We start from the raw sequence: 26969 nt of genomic DNA on the forward strand, positions 1-26969 counted from the left end.
CTTTCCTAACCCTTACCAAGTAGTTTTTGTGCCTAAACCTAACCAGACTATAAGCACAGAATTGTGACACGAGACAAAGAGAAAATTCAACCGAAACAAATAGAAAGTTATAACAAAAAGAAACGTCCATTATTTTTTTATTCTGACAATTGGGATTAACAATTCTGTGTTGTAGGAATGTTGGAAATGATACGTACACATTTTAATGTATCCGCAGTTTGTAGAAATGCAAAATGCCAACACTTATTCTGGCCGCACGGCTGAGACAACTGATTGCTACCATCAGTGGTTGAGAATGATAAGCCTCACAAGAAAACATGGTAGTTTTTAACTCTCATTACTACCTCATAGTCCATGCCTTTTAGTGTGCTGTGAGTTAATGATAAATGTGTACCTCCCCGTTAAAAAGGGCAAGCAGGGCTGTTTAAAAGTGACTGCCTTTGAACAGTCACTTTTTAAAGAATTAAATAATAGCCCCATTAGCTGCAGTGTTTCAGCGCTATATTCTGCTCTCTGAGACGCTGATGAAGGTCAAGCTTAAATGGCTCCAGCTCTCTGTTTGAGCCAGAGACTCCAAGCTTAGCCACAGCTCTGGGAACTGTCTCACACAAAAGATTTACCCCACAATGCTGCTGGCCTAGATAGACCCACCAAACACACAATAGGGTGGCTGTGCATAATTTAGAGCACATCTTTCCTGCATTGACAAGTGAGGAATTAAAAAGGAGCCTGTCAGCCAAATTATGTATTTAAATGGGACTATATTATGTCCGTGGTGGACACGGGGAAGTTAAATCAATATTTGCCAAAATGAACGTAATACTTGTGATATAAAGCCTGGAGCAGCTGTAGAAGCAGTGGATGTGAGACAGATCTGTGGCCAAGAGCAATTTCCGCTCATTTTACACCAAACTATACCAAAAAACCCGTCGTACTGTAACTCAACACATTTTATTTTACAGCTGACTGTTCTTGGACTGAAGTTTCCGCTGTTAGAATTAACTTCAAAGCATTGCGATACCCAATGTTACAGTCCCTCAGTTTTCCCTCGAGTCAAACCGACATTAGGAGGATATATTCAGAGGTGAGAGGCATGTTAAGTTTGAGATTTCCTTTCTTGTTTCTAAAGTGGTTTTCATATCCAGTTAAGCAACAACTCATAAGCCATCTTAGCCCTGCAAGGATGTCAAATCCTCACACTTGGTGTCCCGGTTACATCCCTTTTGAACATACGCTCTTTCAAGTGAAATTAATCAATCTCTTTATCACTTGGGCAGTGTCATTACCCAACCGCAGAGTGAGAAATGAAAGTGCTAATCGCACAGCAAGTGGGGCTTTTGTGTGGGAAGGCCAAGTTTTCCTCCTCAAGCTGCTTTGGAAATGCGTTTTCAATTGAATTTGTTAAGCGAGTGAAGGATTGCGCTCCAATTGTACCTACAGGATGAATCTTGAGATTACCTCGAATTCCCTTTATAAGGGGGTGAGGGTAAGACGTGACCTTTTCATACAGTATTCAAAAGGTTCACTCATGAATATGATGAATGTTTTTTTTTTATATTTATATATATATATATATATATATATATATATATATATATATATATATATATATATATATATATATATATATATATATATATATAATACTGCATGGATGCATTAGAAAAAGCTTAATAATCAATACATTTAGACTCAGCATTCATGGAACATTACATATATGTACTGTATGCAGCACGCTGTTCATTGAAAGCATTTCACCACATATAACTAAGGCAATAAATCCTCAGCAGAACATACCAGGACATGATTATTTACTGTGCACCAATGTCTCATTAACCTTGTCACGTTACCACAACATACATATCATTATGGCTCCAGTTGTCACCACGGGGCTGTGGATGGATAGTCCGTCACAAATAAGGCATTATTATGCTAACTGGCCAGGTGTAAGACCCCCCTGGCTTCATGACGTCCAACAACAGCCTGAGGTTTATGCTCCTAACAACACGAGTCAGAAAAAGGAGGATTACATTCCCCACAGAACTGGTTGCACTGAAAATAAATGTAATTGTACAGTATTTTTCTCCCATAATAAGAAGTAGTAATGGCTGTCAGGCTCTGGTGTGTGTGCACAGTCAGTATACTGGATTGTGCGCCTGTGTGTGGGCTACCACAATGCAGCATATCCAACTGTAAGAACCATAACAGGTTCAAAGAGGTCTGTCTTGTTAAATCCTCACATTGGTAGGAAATACAAATATAACCATTGAAGCTACCCCAGGCAAATCACAAGCAGCTGAGTGCAGTTGCGGATCTCAGTGTGTGGATTTCATGCGGTTAGGCGATATGGTAAAATTTTCAGCACAACAACCGACGATTGCCAATAAGTAAAGTGGTTTGTTTCTTTAACGTGCCATTAGTGAACAGACTCACGACTCGTGTTTCATGGTTTGGGCTTTTCCCGTTTCATTTTGTAGTTATATCTTCTTGTGTCTTGTTGTCACTTTCTACTTCCTCCTCACCTGTATCTCCAGTGTTGTTTCCCTCCAGTGTTCCTGTGTTCCTCCTCAGCCTGATTTCCCTCCAACATCTGTCTTGCATCAGCCTCGTTAACACTGCCCTGTTCTCAGCGTCTCCCCAACTGCATTTCATCCCCTCATTAGTTTAGTTTGTATTTAAGCCTGTGTTGTCCCCTCACTCTTTGTCGGTTCGTCTGTTTTCATCCAAGCATCTCCTGCGCTCCTGTGCCTGTTCCCAGGCCCTCGTGTGTTACCTGTGCTTTTCTGGTTTGTCCTCAGTTTTTGTATTACTTTGGTATTTTCCTTTGCCGACCTTTTTGTTGCCAGTTTTTATTGTTCACACTTTGGGATTTGGGATTTTTGGTCATTAATTTGTTAAAGCTTGCTTTTTGTTTTCAACCTGACTGCCTCTGTGTGTCTGCATTTGGGTATTCACCATTTTACAGCACTGTGTGCTAGTTTGCTGCGTTCCACAAACTCTCTTCCCTTTTAACGTCTAATAAATTAACAAAATAAACTCAAATATCAAGTAGGGAAATACTCTTTGACTCATTATCCTTATTTATAAAGGAAAATACGACCCTACAAGAAGTAAAGTCTCTCTTTTACCAAGCTTAGACAATTTTAAATGCTTTTTAACTCATCGTAAAACAACCAAAATGAACCCTATATGAACAGATGTGAAAATATTCTGACTCTTCATGTCTCTCTCTCCATCGTTGCTGGCCTCTTTGTGCTACTCAGTTAGCTTCCAGCTAACTCGAGCGTGACGCTGAGCAGCAGCGCTCCTTCAGCCAATTGGCCGGTAGTCGATTTTTTTTTTTTTTTCTCTCCAATCGCTCAACCTTTAGTCATAACTAACTGCATCCAATGATTTTGCTCCAGAGATGAAAGACATTTGACCTGGGTGATTGAATTTGAAAAGTCAAAGACGGACATTGATTAACACATTCACAGCGAAGAAGAACAACTGACATCCTACCTGCTTTCCATGAGAAATGATGGTCCCTAGGAAACACAAGGTCTGACTGGACTGAAAAGGAAAAGAGAGACAAGAGGAGGAAGAGGCTGAGGTAGTTCCCTGCTCCTCGCCGTGTCCAGGCAATGACCCCAAAGTCATCTTTTAGAGTCATAGTCCAGCCCATTGCTTCCTCTCTTACTCCTGTGGGAAGAACATGGCATTCATCAGCATTTCACTCACAAAAATTGCCAGAGACGTGGGGCCAGAGGATCGTTTGTAGCTCTTTAAAAGTGAGGAAAGTGGAAAAGGTCCCACTGAAACCTCCAGCCCAGAAACATGACATTCAGTGTCACCTTCTAAAGTGTGTAACACTCTCACACATGTGATTCATACTGTCTCATTGTGTTAAATCCTGTATATGAGTGTGATACCATCCCCGCTTTTCCTCCCACATAGACCAAAAATAATTAGTCAGAGAGGCTTGAGCACATCTCAGCCTCCCAAGGTAGAAGTGGAAACATGTATTGAAGGAAGGGGAGACTTTAAGCTTGGAGTAATACAGGGTATTAGTACCTTTTTATTGCAGCTCATTTATTCCTATCTCCTGCTACTGTGATTCATGTCCTAGGAGTGTTGGGGATTAGTCCTGGATTCACTAGGCCTCTAATTGTGTTGCACCAACAGCAAAATTAATGAATATGGAATTGAATCTGCAACACCTGATGCTTTGAGAGACTGATGTTATGGTGTTCATGACGAGGGTGATTCATTTTCCAAAAAAACAATTCTTGCTGCACTGTAGCACTTGGGTATTGTGAGATTTGTTATTATTGGCTTATCATCCCACAGCACACTCCCTGCAGTTTTTTGTCATTCTGCGAGCGTGGAACTCGACGTAAAATCTTAAACACTTTCTGATTCACAGCTTAGCGTATCGTTGTAGACATAATTTGGCATTAAATTAAATTGCATAAATTGTGCAACATAGGGAGTTGTTGCATATCACAGAAATAAAAGAACTGAAACTCTAAAAAGTTCTTTAAATTGAGCGATCTCCTGATATTCACAAGTTGGTATAAGATATATTTTTAGACTATTTATTTTGAGATTATTAGTCGAGATGGATGGTGGATATTATCATTCAGAGGGAAACTGTAAGCTAAGCTGTAATGTTGGCTAGCTAAATGGCGATGCACCCTTTCTTCTACATGTTCAACATGTTCTCATGCCCAACTCAACAAATACAGCAGCTTGGTCACTGGCGTTAAGTTTGCGTTCTACCTCCCCCCTAGCGTCAGTTTTGCACGTGCAGGGCTCCACAGTCAAGTGAGCAATAAAACGTAACATACAACGTCTGGTTACCCTTTCAAAATAAAGCTTCCTGACAAACAGTTCACATTATGACGTTAAGTGGCTGGTTTACACACAAATAATAAAAAAGGCAGCAAAACTTTTTGGTTAGGTTTAGGAAAAGGTCCTACTTTGGGTTAGAATGACTACATTGAATCTCACAACATGACTTAACTCACATCACGTAACGTACCTGACTTGCGCTACATCACTCATGTTACGTAAATAAGTATGTCATTTACTGTTACTTATGTAACATGCAGTCTGACTTACCAGATGTCGGCTGATGATGATCACCAACAACCTCCAAGCGAACAAACCTACATGCCGAAACTGGAAAGCTATCCCAACACTAACCTGGCTGCTAACGCCATGACCGTCATCAACCAGCAGCGGTTGCCTTTTCTTTTTCCAAGGATTTAGTCATTTTAATGCCAGGGTTTGCCCTCCCATGTGCTGACCAACTTTCCTCTGACACTAGTTTGCAGTGGCACTGTTGCTACATCCTAGAGGTTGAGCGCAGCCTACAATGCGAGACTACTAGAGGGGTATCTACAGCATCAAACTTCGAAGTGAGGGTCACTGACCAGGCTGCTATATTTGACGCATTAGGAGAGAGAGTGAGTTGGCAGGAAAGAGACATTGCTGTTGATGTTTTCAAAGGTTTTCTTCCACCACAAGCCGAGTGCCTTCTCGCTCCATTATAATCAAAAGAAGGCAGACATCTCTACGGCCGATATCTCTAAAACTTGACAACTCAAACCAAAAACAAGCTAAAAGGATAAGTAGCACCACAGGTAAGAGGAAATATATGTATTTTTGATGGGGGTTAAATGTCCCTTTAAAGTGCATCATGACAATATGAAAATCCGTTAATTTAATTTTCTTTCATCGTTGCAGACCACCACAACACAGTAGTTTTACATTTCATCTTGATAACTAAGTATCAGTGGGGGTATCTAATGGTAGATTAAGTACTGAGAGGCAGCAGGCGTTTGAGATTCAGGATTATTTACACATGGTGCGTCGCTGAAAATGGCAGGTGCTAGATTATTTTTTTGCTCGACTTCATTCAGGGAAATTAGATTTTTACTTTGCTGCTTTAGCTGTGTTTCAGTGGGGGCAAAATTTGTTTAATGAGAAAGAATTGCATGGTAGAGATGGCTCGGTTCCCAGAAGTGGGCTGCTAGAGGCCCGGTTTTTTGATGGACCGTCCAATTTTCCTCTGGGTTTGATGTGTTATTCTATAGTCATCTAAAGTGTTTTGGTCTCTGTGTCAGAGGCTTTTAAACTCAAATTCAGGGTTTGGCAATTCAACATACAGCTCTTATTTGTATCTGTCCTCAATGCTAATCTTTCACACGTACTATCCAGGCACATATTATTGGAAATCTGTCAACCCAGAGAGTAGTGATATAATTGTTTCTTCTGCTTTTAAAAGAATATATGCACTTTTTTCCATCAAAGCTGCCTCTGTCTCACACTTTTTGATGACCACAGAATTTATTCTATTTGGATGAACGAGCAGAGTAGTCTGGTACTTACACAGCCGCCAATTAGACACCTCTGGTTGCTGATTACTAGCCAACCTCTCGGGCTGCGCTGCTCTGGAAGCCATACCTGACTGCACCCAGATTACATCCTCCCTCCAGCCAGTCTAATTTGACTATTCATGGGACGGGCAGCGCTCTCCGCAGGCTGACAGGACATGTCACAACTGATTGAAAAACATGGTCTTGAACAAAAAAAACAAGCATCGAAAGAAAACATGACCCCGAGGCATCACGGCGTTGTTTCATCGAAGATGGACGTTTGAGATTACCATAGTGTTAGATATGGTTTACACAAGCAGATGACCGGTTGCTTTTTGTTCAACCCCCTCACATTGAAGAGTTCTGTCCATACAGCTCTGAAACATCCAGCCTGTGCCTGTCAGTAGAGGAGGAATACAGGCTATCCTGAAAAATCTTTAAAAAAAAAAAAAGAAAAACCCTTAAGCTGCTAAATATCTGGGTCAAAGAAATCATGCCAGGCTCTCAGTGGCCACTGAAAACCTGGCAAACAGCAGCGCGGCTCAGATGCTGCTGTGCATCCTATTAGATACTCCATGATCTGATGGAATGCAATCTGCTTCACTGTCTCCTGTGGTCCTTGTTCGGGGGGCTCACTGGCTTCAGAGAGTACGGACCCTGCAGCAGCCATAAGGGAACAGATGAGCAACACTCCTCAGCCTTCTCCTTCGCAGGTGGTCACAATAATTAATGCTTGATTAGGTCTTTCCAAATGACTGGCAAAAGCTAATTTGGTGTGCCAAGGCTCTGAACAATCACCATGTGATCCTCCAGCCTCTCTTTAAAACGAGCCAAACAGCCAGTTCTGTCTGGAGTGGGAACAAAGGCATTTGATCCCAGTGCGTTAACCAGAGATGCCACCCTCTTCCCTGGATTTCCAAACAATTATGTAGCCAACCGGCTCGTTCGCTTAGATTCCTGCCCATATCCCTATGCTCTTCTTTGTGTACCGCTTCCAGTATATTCAGGTTAACAAAGCCGCAAGTATTTTCTCTTTGTTGCAGCGCATGTAATTGTTCTTAATTGGGTTTGGCAAAATAAAAACGGAAATCTATCCGCACCAAAACATGCAGATTTTTGCAGATGTTTTCATTGGCAGGAATGACCGTGACTGCACTGAAACAATCACTAACGCAACACACATCAGTTTGTTTTGTCTTTTTTGTATTCCTTTGATCGCAGGCTTGTGGGTGCAGCTGTCACTGTATGGACTGATATGGGAGGAAACTGCTGTCCATCTCCGTTTTATTCCCGAATTTCGTTTGACACGGTTGGTGTTATTCTATTCAGGACTGTGACAAAGACAACTTCCCAATTTTGTTAGCTGAACGGATGATGACATCTCTGAAACATACCATGTATTTGATGTTTCCAAAAGGTTGAGCCTCTGCTCACTTTTCATAAAGGATGGGCACTGCACACTGGGAATCACATTAATATTGGACAAATCCTCTGCAGTCAATGCCAATGATCTGTGCCTAAGCAAAGTAGTTTGCCCTGTATGTAGTGGGGTGAATAGAGTATAGAGTTCCCAACCCATAACAGACCTGCCATTAGCACTTCCCTTTTTATTGACTTTTCTCAAACTCCCTTAAACCTCAAGGGTAGGGAAGGCGAGTATAGAGAAAGTCTCATCCCAGGTCGTCAAATACCAAAGCTTTGGGTTGGTTATCAGCCCGGAATTCTTACCCAAAGCATCAGGATTTGACGACCTGGTAATGAATCTCAACAATCAACCATCTTTATCCAGAATCACCTTCCCGATGTTTACCAAGCTGTTTTAGCTGCCTACCCATAACTGTGATTTGACCTTTGCCAGACTGTCTTTCCCTAACCTTAAAGTTAGAAGTTTGTAAGTTGGAAGAATTTGAAGAAATTAAAGTGTTCTGCATTAATCCCTTTTTTACTGGCCATATGTGAGTGGATTGTAACGTGACGTAAAAAATGGCACCTTCTCTGTCAAGCCTGTGGACGATTTGTTTAAAGCTGCTGTGAGCGTTGTTGTCGCTTTAGCTAACTTCCAGTCCGTTTTGCAGTCAGCAAAATCCTCCCAGAAATGGAGTCCGTCGACAAAAACTAATGACCGGCTTCCATCGCACAACAGAAGTTGCACAGAAGAAAAGCTTTGATTCATTGACTCATTCTTCTTCTTCGTCTGACAATAGGGTTTGGACCAGTATTATTTTACCTCTTTATATTGATATAGTTTTAGCCTCAGTCATCTGACAAAAAAGCAACATTTTACTCATTTGATTGTCATTTCTAGTCTTGTTTTAGTCAACAAAAACAAAAGACAAGTCAGTCTAGTTTTCATCTTTGAAACTTTTTGTCCCATTGTTGTGATGCATTTTTCATTTTTGTGTTTTCTAAACATTTTGAGGCTACAGCTGTCACCATGTTTGTGCACAGCTACTGTACCATGGTTACAGGTGTCCTTCTTGTCTGCTGAAAGGTAAGTGGAAAAGGCATCTGTTTACTCAGTGTCAATGCCACACTTCAGTGCAGTAGTACAACAAACTGACTCTGACTCTGTACATCCAGTTGTCATTTCCAAACTCTGTTTGAAAAGAAGTGCTGTCTCTGTCATTCCTGCTCACCCAACAATGCCGCAGCTACCTGTGTTCTCCACAGCACTCTCATGTTCACCAAAACAAAGCTTGAGAAGAAACATCAGATAACAGTTTTTTCTTCCGTGAAGTTTTCGAGGAAAGTTTTGATGACTGTCGACAATTTTTCCTCGAACTCTTTTTTTTTTTTAGCAAAACATTATATCCACGGCACTCAAAAATGTTTCATTATTTTATTTTTTTTAATATTATCATGCTGCCTACATGTTTTTATAGTTTGAGCAAGCTTTTGTGTTGCTGCTGCTTTTCTAACTCTCAGATAACTTTAGTCATTACATTTCTTTCTTCCAAGAACTGGTAATGTCAGATTGCATCACACAGAATATTACTGATTGTGAGATTTTCATCAGTTCCAGTGCAACAGCTCAAGCAGCTAAATCAATTTCTGAAAAAGATATTTTGGGGTGGTGGAAGACACCGTTTTCCTCATCAATAGCTTTGTGTTAAAACATTAGCCTAAGTAGTTCATTAGTCCATTCGTCTTTTTTTCCATATCATAACTTTAGGGCAAGTTTAAGGTTAAATGTCCTAGATTTAACCACAGTTCTCAAATTCAAAGTTGTTGTTTTGTATTTAGCTTAAGTCTTGCTACTGTCATTAAAAATGCTGCCAATGTATCTGTACCCTTGAATAAAACCCAGAAATTACTTCATAATACTTCTTGATAATCAACTCCCAAACTGTAAGCACATGTAAATATTTGTATCAGACCAAGACGTTCCCACTCCCAACTTGTCAAATATGGCAGGATGGTCAGTGGCTTCAAGTTACAGACTATGGTTCTTTAACCTACTGTTGTAGCGTCAGTTTTGCATGTGAATGACTGTGCAGTTCAAACAGTTCACACATCAATTATGACTTGTTAGGATTTTTGGACGGTTATCAATGGTGTCAAACGGTCACTGTTGGGTTAGGTTGAGGCACCAAAACCAAGTAGTTCTTGGTTAAGTTTAGGCAACAAAACTACTTGGTTACGTTTAAATACCAAAGCTACTTAGTTAGCTTTTGGAAAGATAACATTTTGGGTTAAAATAACTACTTTCAGTCGCGTCGCTAATGTTATGCGACATGAGTTACGTAAGTACATCACTAACGTAACGTGCATTACATCATTTACATTCATTTACTTACTGACATAACATAATAAGTCTCTCTTGACTCAACAAACAGGACATGGACCTCTGTGTGAGGAAAAGTCCAGTGTATTACCCAACCAACCACCCCTGAACGATGACTTTTCTTGGTCTATACGACTGCACTAGCAGGATAACTACAGGGTCAAACTTTGAATCGTGTGAGCACTGACCAGGCTGTTATATTTGACACATTTGAAGTGAGAACAGGCTGATCTGACACAGCATGATTTGCAAGATACACCGTACCTGAGCAAGATGACTTCCAGTCATCCCTTTGGGTGATATGGTTGGTGCGGTGGCAGATGCTTTTTACTAGTTCCTCCACAGAGGACAAGAGCAGGGCAGAGGAGGCCTCCAAAGACGTTAAGTCTGACAGGGACGGTAAATCAGCTGCGCCAGCCGTCCCGCCTGAAGCATCATGCAGTGGCTTAATCCTGTGTGAATCAATGTGTAGGGGGCTGGGACTGTGTCACACCTCCAGCAACACTGAGCGGCATTAACTCCCCGGTGCTGGCTCTGTCAGGCACCCACCCACTGATGTTCCTGCTGGGGTTGGCACAAGAGTCAGCCCGGGCTACAAGGTCTGAGGAGGACAAAAAGAGGAGAAAAAAAAAGACACTGATGAAAACATCTGATACCTCAGCAGAGTAAAATCTGACACTTCCCGCAATGACATGTTCGAGATTATATTTCTTTAACGTGATGCATTGTTGATTGCTGTCTTGCATTGCAGAGGTGTGCAAAAGCTAAAAAGAGCATATAGGAATGAATGACAGTGTCAGATGCTTCATAAAGATGCATGACCTGGAGGCAGCGTCCTTTCACTTTATACGCTATCAGCGGTCGAGAGGTACGACTTTGCTGTGATTTATAATCCATTCATCTGTTCTGTCTTATTCGTTCTACTATTAATCTTAACGGAAAGTTTCTAAGAGAAAGTTTCTGTGCATGTAAAAAAGGATTATTATATTTCCTATATTTAGACTTGAGCAATGTCGCTTACACATCGCATTAGCTCAGGGTTGGTTGTTGTTTTGAATTTTACAAGAAACCGCGAGGCTTACATGATTTGTCATAGCCTGTGTCACATTGTGACAGCGATATCAAAGACAAGAGTGCAGTCTCAGAGTTGCAGCCTGGGTTTTTGCTCTACTATGACATCCAATGATTACATGTCAACCCTCCAGCCAAGCCTGTTCTGAGAGCTCATCCAGAGGAAACTCTGATTCTATTAACACTTCCTGCCCTCGTCCCCCATTCACCCCCAACTCGCCCCACCTCTCAGCTCTGCTCCTTTATTGCCCTTCCTGGCTTCTGAAAAACCCCAGATCCCAGCAACCCAGACCTTATTTCCCAAGGCTTTTAAGTGCCTTGCCTTGCCATTCCATTGTGGTTAAAATGAGCTTGTCTCTGTAGCTGCGCCTCTCGTCTTCTGGCTGGCTACTAACTAAATAAAAGCCAACAAATAGGATGGGAGAAAGGCGGTCCTGGTGGAGGGAGCAAAATCAATTGCGAACATGAAGTTTCAGGTACGGACAAACACTTCATTTAATCTTTATTCAATCTCAACTTAAGACTTCAATTACAGTCAAAGTGCTTGTGCTACCTCTCACCGTTTTCCCCTCTTGTGGATTTCTGCATCGAGTTGATGCAGTAATTGTTGTGTACTCCAAAAAACAAGACGTCTAAGAAATCAGAATAAATAGGTTTATCTCGCACCACCATCAAGGCCACAATTGTTCAGCCTCATGCTGTACTTTATGCTGAATGCTAACATGTTTTAACATACTGAACTGAGATGGTGAACACGGTAAACCTTATACCTGCTGAACACCAGCATGTTCACATCGTCACAGTGAGCACGTTAGCATGCTGATGTTAGCATTTAGATCGGAGCTTCTGCCTTCTAAATAAACAAAAGGCAGTTTCAGCAATCGATGCCTTTAATTCTGTTGCCAATTTATTGGGTACAAACTAATACCATCTAATTCGACAGCCCTACAATAAATCCTATCTCAAACTAATTCCATATTTATATCAGTGAAGGTAAATTAAATATTAGACAAACCTAATTAACAGCACCTCAAACTACCTCCAAAATAACCAGACATTTAAGTTAATACCACTCAAACTGTTTTGACAATCACTGAACTTTATAACCTTCATGATGCTAAGGCTACCGAATTACCATGGAAATTATGTGTATTTATTCTTCGTCACTGTCATTGTGAGCATTTAGTTCAAAGCACAGTAGGCCTACCGCCTCACAGAGGTGTTAGCATGTAGATTCTGCCTTCTAAATAAAAAGGTAATCTCAGTTAAGAATATCTTATTAGTAACACTCAGTTGCCAGTTTATTAGTTACACCTAGCTAAAATTACAACAGTCTAATATGACAGCTCTACAATTTATCACACCCAAAGGAAGATTAATGTTTAGTTTTTTGTTAAAAATCTTCTTGAGAACTGCTCTTTAATCTTTGGTCTACCATATTTATATCATTGACGGTATTTTAAAGGGTAACTCCTCCAATTTTACACATTGAGTGTGTTTACAGGTCTTGGGGTTGTACTACTGCATGCATGAAAAATTACTTCAAGGTCTTTTGTGGCTCCAGGGGAAGCTGCATGTAATCTGATAAATTGCCTCCATTGATGTAACTCACTGGCTAAATTGCACTGTGGGTAACGTAGGCATGGAAGAAGGAATGTATGGAATAAAAATGGCGATATCTCTGGTTCTGCTGAATTAATTTTGATCATTTGTTTTCAAACCATCCACAATGACTCCAACATTGTTATAGGAGTGTAATGCTAGATCACTGGATTGTGGTCTACAATCTGGCGCCTGCATTACCCACAATGCAATTTAGCCACTGAATGACATCAGTCAAGGCAGCTAATCAGATTACATGCAGTTTACTCTGGAGCCACAATGTGTTACAACTTCCAAAATGACCATGAATTTGAGTCAACACCTCTTTCAACCTTCATGATGCAAGGATTTCTTAGGGCTGCTGTATTGGATTAAGCAAGGTTTAACATGACACCTCACTGTATTTAATCTTTAAAAAAAGGAAGCTGTTGATATGCTAGATTATTTCTTCAATATCCATCCGAGAGTGCGTTTAGTGACGTTTCCTGTCTTGGCAGTGTGTCTAGCATGCCAGTGTTACACTATTTCCCAGCACATGTATTGTAGTTGCGAGACATGTTATTTTTCTGCAAGTTTAAGGTGTTGGAGACGTCTGCAAGTTGGTACAAAACAACCTGGCAGGATTCAGATGTCTAAACAGCGACAGGTGAGATTTCTCCTGCCGCCTGCATCGTTTTGAGAGATCAAGACCTACATATCTGGCTGATTTTAGTGAAGGACAGTTCTATATTGTAACATAATACTGTAAATATGATCTGCTCGTGTGGGTGGTTGTTGAACTCGACCATCCACTGCACATCACCATCTGTCAAATGATTTTTTTTTTTAGTTGTCTTCTCCCAATAAATTCATTGTTTATTGGAGAAACGACCTTCAAATGTCATTCATATCATATACTTCATATTCATGAATTATACGAATGTGTCCAAAAAAGACAGTTAAAGAGTTTTAAATTTAAAATGCTTATTTAGACATATGCTCAAACTCTTCAGTACCTCACAAAACTTTCTTCTCCTCTACCTCAACAAACTGTGCAGCTTTGCCACTAGTCCCATCTCTAAAACAAACTATATATTTTTGCAGTCCTTCCAAGAATTCACAACCATTTCCCCAGACTGTTAAGATGTTGTATGTGGCTGTATCTGAAAGAGAGAGGTATCTCTACTCTGCCAGCGCCTCAAACAGTCTGGCAGCCCGGGCAGCTGCTCCTGAAGCCAGGGTGGTGAACTCAATCAGCTGCATGTTTATCGTTGTGGCACCAAACATACTACAGCCCTTTCTGTGCTGTAGGTGCAGCGGTATGGCTAGTTAAGCAATCTGACAGGGTTGCAGCGTTGATAACAGCAGAGAGTTTTAAAGTCAGTCGTGCCCACCCAGCGCCTCCACATAAAGATCAGTTAAATGATATCATCCGTCTGCTGCTGAGTATCTTTTTCTAACAAAATTACTGGATTTACTTCGGTATTGAATCTTTTTCATCTCCATGTTGTGATGTTTTCCCTTTTTATCAGTTTCTGAATGCTCATAATAAACAGCTTTGGCTTGGATTGGATATTGAATCGTAGATTTAGCTGGCCGGGAAGCATATGCTTCTTTAGAAGATTGCTGATTAATTACAAAGCAAATGTGATCAGACGGTGAATTTGAAAAAAGGGAGAGAAAAAAAAAAAACGTAGCACCAGGAGACACTGAAATATGGACGAGCTGCAGTGAATCTCTTAATCAAATTAGTTACATCAAACATCATCACTGAGAGGAAATCCTCGCTTCGGCGCACTTGTGTGTATTTTTTTTAATTTGAGTCACAAGTTCCCGGATCATCTCAATTACAGCATTTCTTGGTTGGTGACTAACATCCAATCAGAGGTAAAAATGAAAACGGGCCTCGGCTGTGGAAACATACACGCTCTCCCACAAATCAAACGTCTGATCCAGAATAAGAATCCGTGCTCAGTGTGATCGATTGCAGCCCGGCCTCGTATGTTTATCAAAGCAATCCGGAGTCAGTCGGAAGACAGGCTCGCATTTAAAAAGATAAATTGGTGTACAGCCCTGTTAACAGACCCCGATGTTTAACACAGAATACCTTCATACATCAAGCCTGCTCTAAGGATATAAAAGGTTTTTTAATTTCATAGCTGGCTATTCATGCACCATTTACTCGCTCACACATTTCCTGTTCAAAGCAAATCAATAGCCTTTAGAGTAAAATGACGCTAATTGATGTGGTGCCTAAAACAAAGCCACGGAGCATTGTATTGTTAGTCAGACAATTCTCGCTGAATATTTTTATCGCACCATAAATATTTCATCACAGACATGAAAAGGGATATTAGAGAATGTCAAATTAGTGCAGAACAATAGCAGAACAAAAGCTGCAAAATGATAAGCCCATTTCTATTTATTGGCGCGAACATGCTCGATAAGAATAAGACAAATCTCACAGGGAGGAAAGTAGAAATGGCTTGAAGTTGCTTCAGGATGTGGATGGACATCTCTCATCTTCCTTTTTTTAAGCAGGGTTTTAATTGGTTACGTTTCAGGTTGTTCATCCTGGATGAAAATAAAGTAACTACACCCCCCTGAGAAGCTGCTGCAGGATGTGCAAAATAGAGCAAAAAAGGATTTGGAGCAGAAACAGACACCAAAAAACAAATGTCTGTGCTTTCTGAAGCGGAGCTGGGAAATTATTCCACAAAAGACGGAATGGGGAGAGATGGAGAGCTTGAAAGAGAAACAAACCGTTCCCGGGTAATCGGATTTGTTTTGGGTGGCTGTTCCACCTGGCCTCCCACCCTCCACCTCCCCTTCATTAAAAAAAGCTTATAATTAACGCAGCACCGGCTGTAATCCCGGTCATTCTCTCCCTCTCTCCCGTTCGATTGATAGGAAAGTCTCGTGGGGCTGGGGTATGCAGGTGAGCGTGTCTGAGTCCCGACTGCAAAGGGACCAGAGGGGATTGTCGCCCAGAGAGAGAGCCATCAGTGTGAGCACGGGGGGTGGCGTGACGGCGTCAGGATTAATTTTGAGGAGGCCTGCTTGCTGAGGCAGGCTGATAACATGGGTCAGCAGTTGCAGAGACACCTGGACCCTGAAGCCACGAGTGTCTCTCTGGAAAATAACTGTTAATGTACTGAGAGCTGTGTGTATTTATGCTGTGTGTATTTATCCGTGTGTGTGTGTGTGTGGGCGGGGTAGCGGAGGGTTTGGTACCTGCCTAGCCTGCAGAAGATGTCCAGAGATGGCTGAAACGTGCAAAAAGTCAATTATAAAGAGGGGAAAACGTGGAGGAGAGGGGAACCATGGGTGAAATTAAAAGCCTGGTTCTTGTGATAAGTGGTGGCGATGTGAAGTAGTAAGTCGGGGTTATGTGAAAAAAAAAAAAAGTCAAAATGTTCCAGCATGTTGGAGAAAGGTGTGTGAAAGAGAGCTGAACATGGAGGATGTGTAGCTGCTATAGCTTTCTTTGTAAAAATCAGTACAATATCCACAATTAACAACAAGCCTTCACTGCTTTTATTTTCTATGAATAGATCAGACAACAATGCACTGACCCCATTCACTGCTCAATGTGTGCTGTAATCTGACAATAACAGATGCACAAGAATACAACGGCATGACTTAATTTCCCCAACGCTGCTACAAAAAAATGATTTGCAGAATAAACATCGAGTACATTTTACTCTTCTAGGTGTGTGACATTGCGCACATTTGAAAACAGAACGTATGTTAACAAGGCCATGACTTTGCAATTTGTTGTTGTGTTTTTCTATTGCCGTTTGTGTTTTTTAAAATTTCCTATCGTGTTTTGTGATTTGCGGTTGTGTGCTTTTTTAAATCTAAAATTGTGTGTTTCTATTTTACGATTGTGTTTTCTTATTTGCTGTTGTGTTTTGCACTTCGGGGCCTCTGTACAGAACAGGTCAACCAGCACCAGACACTCCAAACAAACTTGAAAACACGAGTTAGAACTTAATATTCAAATATTTTTCAGATTCTCAGATGAGACTGTGGTTCATGCATGAAGGCACTATTTTTCTATTATGAGTCATCAAAAACATTATTATTATCTCTCCCACTCTCTCACTTCTAAATGTCAGAACATTATGTTCACTTTGTTCACTGACCTTTCCAAACCTATCAACACTGCCAGCAGCACTAATAACCCAGGCACGCACAGCTATGTTTCTATCTCACACTGCGCCATCTACATATTTGAAACAATGAGCCAATTGCTATGCAATGAACTATTGTGTTTATTAATGTTTTGGAAGACAACGTGTGTGTGTTTGACATTATCAACCCAAAGCTGTGGGGTGGATTAAAAAGCAAGAAGGTGGCTCACATCAGGGATGCACAGTCGTTTCCCACCTAATTGAAAAGACCCTTTATCGGACTTCTCCTGTGCACGGATCCTCACAGTTTATTTCTTTGGTTTTATCAAAATAAAACAAACATTTACAGCTCCTGCCCACGGGCACCAACAAACACTCAGATTGTCCCTGCCATCAAACAAAAACTCCAATCAATAGGAGACAAAGACGTGCTAATAGGCACAGGCAGCTCACACACACACACTCACATGTACGCGGCGCACACACAGATCTCAAACTGACAAAAGAACTTTTGAAGTCTCTACCATGAAATGGGTAGAGTTTAAGCTCCACTGCATCAGAGCTCAAAGTTCACATTTTGAGGGGTGAGGGGAAACAAGTCGCCGCTTTGTGCTATAAGGAGGCACCGGTATTGTGCCGAGAGATAAGGGCTCAGGACAATAGAGAAAGGCTGCCTGGGAGACCGGATGCTGAGTCTGTAGCTGTGTGGATTATCAGAGTGCAGCCGAGGATGGAGAGGAGAGAAGAGGAGACGAGCCGAGGCTGGCTCCGGGTAGTTTTACTGGGAATTATGGTTCCGTGTCGAGGAAAGGCACTCAAACGGGTGACTTCCTGTATTGATTGATGGGAGTTCCAGGGATTAAATCTTAACCTTATATTGATCCGGTTCACTTTGAGAGTGTGGATCCCGGGAAATGGCACTAGCCTGAAGACAGCCGTTACATTTCCTCTCATTGGTTTCTTAATTTAAGGCCCTACTTCACCTGTTTGTATGCATGAACCTCGACAGCATGCTGAAAATAAGGAGAAGTCTTTTGATGACTGAATTGTGGTGCTATAGTAAACTCTACCTGTCAGGTACTCCAGGAATAATATAATGTTTTATTTACAAACAATGTCTGCCCCAGATCTGACACGCAGCCATGTCTACTACAAATAAGTCAGCGCTGTTAGCTCACCAATAAGATAACTGATGTCACTCACAAATGTTGGCACTGCACGAGGTTGATGAGCAGAAAATGGAGATGACGGAACGCAATTTTCACTCACTCACTGCACGGGTGTTTATGTAGGGTGTAGCATGAAAGGGAATAAGTGCCTTCTCTAGTATCGAGCACACAGACAATGTTTTGGCAGCTGCAATTAGGCTTTTGGCTGAGTGTGCGAGCGTTTGATAGGAATTGTCTTCTCTCCTCGCAGGCTTTAAGAGAATACACAATAATTTGTGAAGATTAGTCCGTGAATGATGGCAACATAATGATGACAGGAGAGGGTGTCGCTCTTGAACGATGGTACCGTACTGTATACATTAAATCATTCATGTCTTCCTGCTATATGATTGACTTCAGCGTGCAACACTCACACTTCAGCACGCACTATGGTTGAATCTCATTTGCATGAGTAAGTGGATCGTGATTGTGCTCATTTTTCCTTTTGTTTTGTTTTTTTTGTTGCTGTTGCTGCTTCAGGACTTCAGAATAGTCTCAGGGAGTCTACGAGGGAGCAAAATCAGAGCACATTTTCATAAACTCGGCTCGTCACGCCCCATTTTTGTGGATTGTACAGTCTGTGACCGTGATCTTATATGTGACCTTGTGCGCCTCTTCGGTCTACTCTTCATTTTCTCCCTTATGTGAACCCATTTATTATGTTTTGAGAAGGGCAATATCAAGTAGCCCATGTGGAAGTGCTCTAAATCATTTTTACCTCAGCTAGATGCTGGCTTGAAAAACCCATGTCTGACTGTGGTGATGTTTCTTGATGAATAACCGTTAAAGAAGAAGGAGTTAATTCAGACCACAAGCAACAAGTGAATCACAAAAGTCCTTGTAGTAGTACTCAACTACTTTTCAATGGTCTCGTCTCCGAATCGATCACGCTTTTACTCAGAATAAAAGGACAATGGATTTCATTTCAAGACCGCAGCTGCAGGGATAGCACTGTATTGATTAATTTTTTGACACATTCTGTACTTCATGATGGTTTGTATTGTGCACCAATTTTGTGTTCTTGTAGGTGGACGGTAAACATGGAAAATGAGTGTTGGTATTTGTTTGCTCATAGACAAAATATCATTCCTAAACATAGGATACACACACACACAAACTCAGGACTGAAAGGTACATTCATGACAGCTATTTTGCGTGTGTTTATATGATTGTGGCATTGAACAAAGCTGTTTGTTTATTAGACTAATAAAGCTAAACTCATGAGTTCACGAGTCACTCCCCTGGTGGCAGGAAGAGATGAATCAGGTTACTTTAAAGAACTGCTCTTCTAATCACAGTCAGACTGTACTGTTCAGCACTAAACGCTTCGTTGTCTCAAATGCTCGGTTCGTGACTAAGGGCGACCGGGCCTTCGCTATAAAATGCCCCCAGACCTCGGGCTGGTTTGTGCAGTAACCAATTTTAAATCACTTTTAAAAGTAATTTGTATAAAATGGCTTTATTAACTTCTCAAGGTAGCTGGTTGGTCTAAGTAAAAATGTCCTTTATTTCTAGGCTTAATGTTCGTTTTTAAATGTTTTTGTCCTGGCTTTACTGATTTTATGTTTTCCATTTTACCGCCTTTGGTGTTGTGTATTTGCATTATGTTGTTTCAGTTGCCTTTCAACTTATCTCTACAGAATTGTATTTTATTTCACTGTACAAGCACCGTTTAACCTTGTTATACAAATAAAGACTATTATATTAAATGGTATTTTTTTTTAATAATTTATTTCAGTGGTTCCTCTTTGTTTGCCGAATAATAGCTACTGTGGTCTGGAGGCTATTTTGTGAGGTAATCTTACTTAATAACTTTCTATGCCACCCACACAAACTAGAGCCCTGCTAATATTTATTCCAATATCAGGGAGTAGAAATATCAATATCGATTTCCTGTATTGATCCCTTAAGCACTTATGACAAAAATATGTAATGCAGCGTCTAACAATAAACATTGTTGTCATAATAACATAGTCGATGTAGAAATGATCCACAGTGTAAACATGTTGAAGCACTCCTGCTGTTCTCCAGCATTGTGTCTTCCCCTTTGTGCAATTTGAATTTTCTTGCTTCAGTAGCTGACAAATTTGGGCCCAATAGTGGTTTCTATTCTATGCACCATTATCTTGATGGAAACTTTTTCAAAAGTCCTATATTTAGGTTGCTTTTATGACTTAAGCCCTAATTGAAAAGGATTAATATTCCAGTGGGAGGTCCATAAATTGCCCTGCTCCTCTGTCACTGAGGAACTTGCTCAGGAAGACATTTGAGACGGAGGTGATAGACACCACGTGCAAGAAAAATCGTTTTCTTGCTGAAATAGGACTGTTGATAACCATTACAATACCACTGTCACACAGAACTCATATTGCAAGCTTTGCTGATTAAACTCTATCAGGAAAGGCCAATCTTTTGTAAAAATCTCAAGGATACCGTTTTGAAATACAAGGTGGCCTGGACTGGAATTATGCACGGACAGACGGGTGCACTGAAAAAAACTGGAGGTGATTGTGAGTGTAATTATTACTGAGGTAGGGGGTAGAAGTCACCCCGCCTCCTACAACGAGACAAATCCCATCCGAATGTGTTAGAAATAAGACGAGTGACAGTCACAAGCTGCTGTGCCATCAGATCCTGAAGCTTCTTGCAATTTGCACAAGTATTTCTACTTTGTTCCCTCCACAAAGACGGGTTCAAGTAGAACGTCATTTATCTCGGAATATGAAGAGAACGTCATGTCTCAACTTTTTCAGACGGACTGACGACAGAAAACATATAGAAAAATACTTTTTGGAACAGAGCGCAGAAGTGATTTTTCGGCTGTCTGTATTCCAGCCCTGTTCAATCTTGTACGAGTCACAATGTGCGACGAGGGTTTGACAGGCAGCTGTCAGCTTCTCCTTTTGTGTGTGAAACTGGGTAACGGATAAGGTATTTCTGTAATTCCATTGTAAAAGTGGTTTTAACAGAAAGGAAATAATGGCTTTAGATCCAGCTTAAAGAAAACAATGTCGAACAAAAATGTTAACTTGGCAGCCGGCTGAGGCAGTTATACGATACAGAGCGCCTGTGTCAGCACCCGTGTGTGCTGCGAGAGCAGGAAAGAAAAACCGACATCTTTAATATTAGAAGTCACACAACCTGATGTTTGAGTAGTTCAAGCGGATAAACCTCAGAGCCACAACCTTGCTCCTGAAACAGAGTGAGGAGTGATTTTCCCACTGAAGTCCTCCAACTTCCACGATTAGAATAAATACAAACAATCCTATTTAGTGAACAAAATCATGGTTTTGCACACGTAATATTTCCAAAAAGTAAACACTGTTGCATCAGCTGTTTCACCTGAGGCCGTGCCGGTTTTAAAACGCGTGAATCCTGACATCGTGAGATTCAGAGAGTGCTGACATTTGACTTCAAAAAAAGGTCTCTTTCACACGACGTATCGGGAAAATGCAAGCAGAGCAGCAGATCTAACACGTACGTGGCTTGACGTTCGCGTCAACGTTCTCAAAATCTTTTAATGAATATGCAAATACAAGAACAACTTGTTCCTTTAACAACGAAGTGTAATATGAACTCAAGCCTCTCTTTTCCGTAACGTATCCTTCATATTTTGCGAGTGTGGAGGCAGCTACAACAAGTATCCCTGTCAGGGAAAACAAACAGCAGCTTCACTCAACCTGATAGAGATTTTGATGTCAGAAAAAGGCCTGTAATTTGTTTTTTTTCCCCTCAGTCTGTACTTCATGCTACCTAAAATTGCATCCATTGTATTTGCTTAAGAGACTTGTACAAAGTGGAAAGACACAGAAAGGAAGGTTTCCTTTCTTAACCAGGTAATCCGCCACACTGCAGAGGAGGAGCAGGAAAGACGGAAATAGAATAGCACAGAAAATGAAGTGTTTCCAGTGAGGATAACGTGCAAACATGGCACATCAGAGCAGCCTTATGGTAGAGTACTGGAAGAATGCATAAAAAAAAAAATATCGTTTTTATATAGATGATTAGATTTTGAGTGGAAATGCAGCTTTCAGGTGTTATTTTAGTTAACTTAAAGAATGTTATTAAGATGCATAGAGATAGAAACCGATAACACCCATACAAATTGATAAAGAAATTTATAATATGAATCACTGTTTATGCTGCTTTAATTTTGTGGTGTAAACGTGCCCTTTAATTATGAAGGATGACTAAATATCATTTATTTTCTAAATCTGAGCTCAATGGGCAAAGTGACACCTTTTCAAGATGTCAGTCAGGACTCTTGGACAGGACTGTGGAAGCCCAGAGAGGTAAAAAAAGTAAAAGTTTAAAAAAAAGTAAAGATTTTTTGGCTAAAAAAATAAATAAAAAAGTTTCATATATTTCTTAACCAGGAAAAAAAAGATTGCCAGAATTTTTTTTCCTAGTTTCCTCTCAGAGCTTCCGTATATTACAATAGGTGCTTGGTTATGGCCCCTGATCCACCATTAAGTCTTAGTTGCGGGAAAAAGTTTGGGCGCCCCTGGTCTACAGATTCTTGTACATAAGACACAGCCTGCCACTGTTTGATTGCATCACATTTTATTATTTGTAGCAGTTTTCTCCCAGTGGTCTGATGAAGATGTAAATACTGTTACATCCTAATGATAAAAACAGATTACAGTGAGAAATGTATAATATGTAATTAAAGAAATTAAGTTATTTTGATGGCAATTTTTGAACACAAGCCGGGATCATTAGACAACAACCCTACATTAATGCTTTCAGTGGGACCATTTCTTTGATGATGTTATAAATAAATTAAATGTAAGGACCATATTCTCTCACATCACAACATAATGTGCTAAATAAGTTCCCTCACAGGAGTCAACCTTGATGAGCATAAATTATGTTATCTAAAGATGTCTTTAAGTCACAATCAGACCATAAGGAAATCAGTCAGCTACTCACTGAGAAAACACTGATTTCTTTTATTCAAGTAAAAAGTCAGTCGTTTGACTAACCCCCAAGTCTCAGTACAACAGCAGGGAGATGTTTTCAACATGACTTTAAGTCTGAAAAAAAGGACAAAGGGCTTTTAGTTGAGGTAATGTACCATCTGGTGGTGATGTCAATCTTCAAGAAACAACTCCTTGTTCTTTGAAGCAGAGAGCCAAAAGGTCAATGGCAAAAAACAACTCGCAGGTTATTCCTGTTGCCTTACATTTGTGAAGTGGGCTGTGTTTATCAAGCATCCTAGAACCTCCCTGAGGAGTCACGCTAAGAATAAAAGTAGCAGTCAAAGCACTCCAATCTTGGAGATGTCAACAACCTGGAGATGCAACAGTATAGATTATGTATGTATAGAGTCCCAACACGAGCATGCGGAGACTCCAATCTATACATACATAAAAGAATCTACATCTCCAGTTTGAGTCTGACTGGGGCGCCTCACCACGGCATGAATCTTTCACAGCTCTTGTGTTACAAGGACGACCCAAAATTTGAAGGCACTTTCATTGAAGCGAATCGTGGTGTAAAGACGGACTTTCTAATGCCAGAGCTGAATCAGGTACAGCTGGCCAAACAATGCCTACAATAACGGTACCGTGTTCAATAGCCTTGTGATTTTCTGACTCATAAAACCGACTCTGATCTCATGCCAATGATCCATGAAATCTTTTTGAATCCTCGAACATAAGTGGAGCTCGGAGGATAATTCATGGTGCTTTGAGGTGTAAGCACCAAGATAAATGGCTATGCTATTGCTGGAGCTGACTTTCTACACAGCCGATACATAGGGAGCAAACACAGATGATGGAGTCAAAAACAGACCTTCAGTGGAGGAGTTCACCAGGAGGAGTTTGTCTACCTGACCTGAGCTGGTTTGAGCCATTTTGCTACATAAAGCTTCAGGTTCTGCAGTAGATTTCAGGTTTCCATACGTTTTAAATCATTTACTTTGAATGGAAAATGTTCACTTTGATTTTTCATTGTGCATCACAATTTACAGCCAGATATGGTCACAAAAAGCAAAAAGCAATGTATATTCATTCTGAAATTAACTCTAACCAGATTATTCAGATTACTAATGAGTTATTTTAGCACAAATCGAAATCTAAAGTCAGAAGTGAGAAGACAGCTGAGACACGGGGGAGAACACAGGGACCAATAAAATCTATTTGTCCTATCAGGGTGTAGGTGTAAATGTTAGTTCGTAACATTCAATTCTCGAGTTCAAGTCACCAAAATCTACATCTTATTCAATACTAATTCAATGACTGTAATGGGACTGAAAACATTACTGAGGCAACTCATGTAATTCAAATAATAAAGTTCCATTAAAATTTTCTCCAGTTCACCAAAAAAGGACCCAAAGGCAGACAGAGGCAGGCAAGTTGAACAACAAAAAGGATTAAGAACAAAAGGCGAGCTTTATTTCACAAAAGATGAGCAATCCAAACAACAAGAATAAATCCCAAAAATACAAAGCTGAAACACAAAAGCTAAAAACAAAGTATCAACCAAGAGGAGCAAAGCACAACTCAGGAAAAATCAAGAGGGACGAAATAACAGAAACTTACCATGGGGTGACACTGGAAGAAACAGGAACAGACTCAGGTGAAACACAGGTGGATAACAAGGGCAAACTGACAAAGACATCAGGGAGCACACAGACTATATACACACAGTGCTGATTGACAAACAAGACACAGGTGAGCACAGAAAAAGGGCGGGGAATCACACAATGGGAGGAAAAGAAAAGCAACACACGACACATGAGGGCAAAACTTCAAAATAAAACAGGAAATCACAGAATCACAAACCGAATCATGACATGAAGTCCGAGAATCCAAAATGTAAGTAACAAAAAAAAAAAGCTGGCAACAAAGAGGCAAACAAACTAAAACAGTGATACAAAAATGGAGGACAAACCATAAAGTCAGGAAAACGGAAACAGGAAGAGAAGGGAGAGGCGGGATGAAAACAGATGAACCAACCAACAGTAAAGGAAAAACACAGACTTAACTACACAAGGGCTTATAAACAAATGAAACACAGGTGTACACAGAAAAAGGGTGGGGAAACAGACAAAGAAGAAAAACATGACACATGAGGATAAATAATGAATATAATTATTATTTCATTATTAAAACAGGAAATTAACTGAACTTAAACCTTGGACCATGACATACAGAGATCACACCAAGAGCTGAGGCTCTGTATCGACCATGTAAGATAAAACTGAAGCAAAGATAAAGGATGCTAAAGTCAAAGAAACCATATCTAGATTTTGTTGGCATTTGAACTGCAGTGCCTTACCAATGCATACAGCAATGAGCAATGAAACAGCATTGCCATTTGTTGCAGAAATTAACGCTTGAGGCAAATTCTTGTAAGTTATGAATCATACATGTGTCAACCTGGCGATTGAGAATCACCTCTGCCGAAAGAAAAGAAAATGGCTGACTGGCATTTAACATCTCTCTTAGCCTGATATCAGTCTAACCCCAGAGAGGAGCTGAAAAGTTTCTAGGTGTGTTGTGTATAGGTTCTGACAGGGGCTGTGCATCAGCAGAGCGCTCTGTCTGACCTTCCCTGCTGTTGAGCCCATTACGCTTCAATTAACGACAGCGGCCTGCTGCGACCAGAAGGAACAGCTGCTGAGCCCACATGGTGGTAATTCAATGAGAGTGCCAGACAGGGGGGGGGACACAAAACTTGATCCACCAATCAGACACACCTATGCGCAAGGGGATACAAATTTACTCCGCTGTACTGTGCCTCAGGACGGAGGAAGCGAGGACCGTGACCTGGACTCGCAGTATGTGAGAGCTAGTCGGAAATATTTGCTGAGCTTCACCATATGGGTAATTCAATTTCACAACAAATAAATCTGATTAGTGGCTATGCTCCCAGCTAATGTATACGCAAGGTTCATGAAAAAGCAATGCAGAGATTCTTTTCAGTTGTGTTTTATAATGATCTCGTCCTCTAAATGGGCTGTCTGCATGTCTTCTTTTAACCTTGTAATAAGGGTCCTCAACTTCAGAAGTGGTCTAATTTTATATGTAGATGCTTAAAACACACACAAATCTTCATCCTCATCACATCTTCATGCAATTAAGACTCTAAGAGTCTGCACAAGGTTAGGTTACAAGGTGATTATTGCCAATAATGTCACTGCTTATTAGACAAAATCGCCGCAACATCTAGCTAACCACAACCGTCACTTCAGGGTAGACAAGTGGAAGTTTTAATTTGTATTTCAGAGATATGCAAATTGGCAAACTTCCGTCCAAGTCCAACCTATGTGATTTTTTTATGTTCTCATGGACTAACTGCTCGTTTTAAAATAACTCAAGCAGTTGTTTTCTTTAGTCTGTGGCCTAACAGGTAAATTAAGTCTCCAACCTGGTGTTAATGGAAGCGTCGTTATTAATAAGCTATGAAAGCATCAAACATGCATGTCATGGCGCTGGCTTACTGACGACAGGGAGGGGGCAGCTCCAGGAGAGCTGACAGAAGAGGTAGCTCAGATCCAACGTTAGTGCAGGTGCCACCATTGCTGTTTGTTTGTAAGCAGGTAAGTGAGTCATATTGCTGGCTGTATCTACTGTATTTATGCATGAGGATATGTATGTTCTGAGAAATATGCTTAACTTTGTAACAGTGCGCAAGGCCTTGGGATGAACTCGCTCGGTTGTTTTTATCAGAGGCAATTCTGATACGTGTGCTCTTATGTGTTTTTACTGTAATGTCTGGTTCTCCCGTGGGGGAAATGTCTTGGATTAATGGAGTCAATAAAGTGACCATTTTGAAATGACAGAATGAAAAAAAAAAACAGGGATTTCTAGCCAGAACA

General features: G+C 40.7%; 1 protein-coding gene across 1 annotated transcript in view; it reads right to left on the reverse strand.

Moving 5' to 3' along the window:
* Nucleotides 1-24758, reverse strand: part of thsd7ba (thrombospondin, type I, domain containing 7Ba) — a 175226-nt gene extending 150468 nt beyond the window's left edge. Inside the window, exons 1-3 of the mRNA XM_084361504.1 lie at nucleotides 24688-24758; nucleotides 10411-10747; nucleotides 3502-3681 (exon numbers count right to left, since the gene is read on the reverse strand). Of these exons, the coding sequence (XP_084217630.1) occupies nucleotides 3502-3664 (163 nt within the window). The 5' untranslated portion in view covers nucleotides 3665-3681; nucleotides 10411-10747; nucleotides 24688-24758. The remainder of the gene's footprint in view (nucleotides 1-3501; nucleotides 3682-10410; nucleotides 10748-24687) is intronic.
* Nucleotides 24759-26969: the final 2211 nt, after the last annotated feature.

The sequence above is a fragment of the Pagrus pagrus genome, assembly GCF_965226575.1.
Source record: "Pagrus pagrus genome assembly, chromosome: 9".
Classification (NCBI taxonomy): Eukaryota; Metazoa; Chordata; class Actinopteri; order Spariformes; family Sparidae; genus Pagrus; species Pagrus pagrus.